The 1,643-nt window shown below is 24.2% G+C and overlaps 1 protein-coding gene across 1 annotated transcript; it reads left to right on the plus strand.

Annotated features, from left to right (window-relative positions):
* Window positions 1-552: 552 nt before the first annotated feature.
* Window positions 553-1,142, plus strand: Phum_PHUM460010 (uncharacterized protein; the record flags this gene model as incomplete). Its single annotated transcript, XM_002429993.1, has 2 exons — window positions 553-720; window positions 1,008-1,142. 2 exons carry the CDS (start codon window positions 553-555, stop codon window positions 1,140-1,142), a joined length of 303 nt encoding a protein of 100 aa, XP_002430038.1.
* Between the last annotated feature and the right edge of the window lie 501 nt (window positions 1,143-1,643).

A 1,643-nucleotide genomic window follows, 5' to 3' on the forward strand; every position in this document is an offset into this window, starting at 1 on the left:
AGTTTTGATATAAACGAAGGGAGGAAGGAAGGAAGGAAAGAAAATCCGTCGGGTAAATTTTAACGTTGGATTTTATATTTTCCTCCTCTTTTTTTTTTTTTAATTTTTTTACACGGAACTTATTATTCAAAAAAAAGCAGACGAGAATGAAAACGATACGTGGGAATAAAAAAAAAAAAGAGAAAAAAAGAGAGGGAGGGAGAGAGAGGAAATTCGACGTTGCAATTATTAAACGTTAAAAACCATAAAAATGATACAAAAGAAGAATAAATAATAAAAATAAAAAAAATTAATTTTATTTAAAATTTATGTATTTCCGGTATGAAAAATTATTTTAAAGTCTAGCAAACTCGGTGTTTTTTTTTTTTTTGTTTTTCATCTACTAAATTCCCGACGTATAATAATAATAATAATAATAATAATATTTTCAACGAGAGAGAGAAAGAGGGAAAAGGAAAAAATTAATTTAATTTAATTTTTTGTTTTTTTGTATTTTCAGCTGAATCAAAGCCAAATCATTGCAACAAAACAGTAGAAATATATGAAGATGTTATGAGTCCGGAAGTGACTCCAGAAAATATGGGTAAACCCATGTTGTGTTCGTACCGTTTCCGGTCTTTTAGGGGAACCCCAAAAGATTGGATATTGAGAATTCGTTTTAAAAAATTCAAAGTTGGAGTTTTATTAAATGCCACGACGTGTAACGGAGGATACATGCAGGTAAATACAAACAACAATTTTTTTTTTTAACGTACCCGTTTGTTTGTTTGTTTGTTGTTTGTTGCTTTTTCCTAAACAACAACCAAAAAAATTTTTTATCGAATTTTTTTATTTATTTTAAAATAATTAAAAAAAAAAAAAAACTTTCCGTGAAAATTTTAATTTATGATAAAACAAATAAAAACTTATATACCTTATTTATTTATTTATATTGCAAATGAGTAAATTAATAAATAAATAAATAAATAATTTTAACAATTTTGAAAATGAAATTTTGTTGTTTGAAGTTAAATATAAAACCGCAGAAAGTCGAAGGAAAAACAAAAGTCGAAAGGGAAAAACTTTTTTTTTTATCTATTCTAAGCTACTTACATAAATTACATTTAAATGGTAATACAAGGTATACATTTATATCAAGTTAGATTGAAAATTTCCAGAATGTTCTTTTACTTTCTTTTTTTTTTTTAAATTCATTTATACTGTCAATTCGTATGGAGAAGTAATTAATTTTGTTTTTGCTTTTCCTCCTCCCCCCACTTTTTGTTTTTTTTTAATTTATTAACAAAATAAAAACTCGTTATCATTTTAACCTTATGTGTAAATAACAAAATAAATTTTTTATTTGTTTCTGTTATCAGCGGCGGTTGTTGTTGTTATGATTTAAATACCGCAAAACTTCCTGTTGGTCGATTTACCTGATTTTCATTTTCATTTTTCCTAACCATATTTTTTATTCATACCACGTGACGTTAATTAAAAAAATTTTTTTTTAACGGTAATAATCGTTAAAATTTTATTAATAATAATAATTATAATATTATTTTTATAATAAAACTGTTAATTTAAAAAATTGAATTAAACAAATTCGAATAAATAAAACTTTGACTTTTTGATTATTTAGTTTTTTTTTTTTTTTGGGGGGG

Source organism: Pediculus humanus, genomic scaffold (assembly GCF_000006295.1).
Source record: "Pediculus humanus corporis 1103172108240 genomic scaffold, whole genome shotgun sequence".
NCBI lineage: Eukaryota > Metazoa > Arthropoda > Insecta > Psocodea > Pediculidae > Pediculus > Pediculus humanus.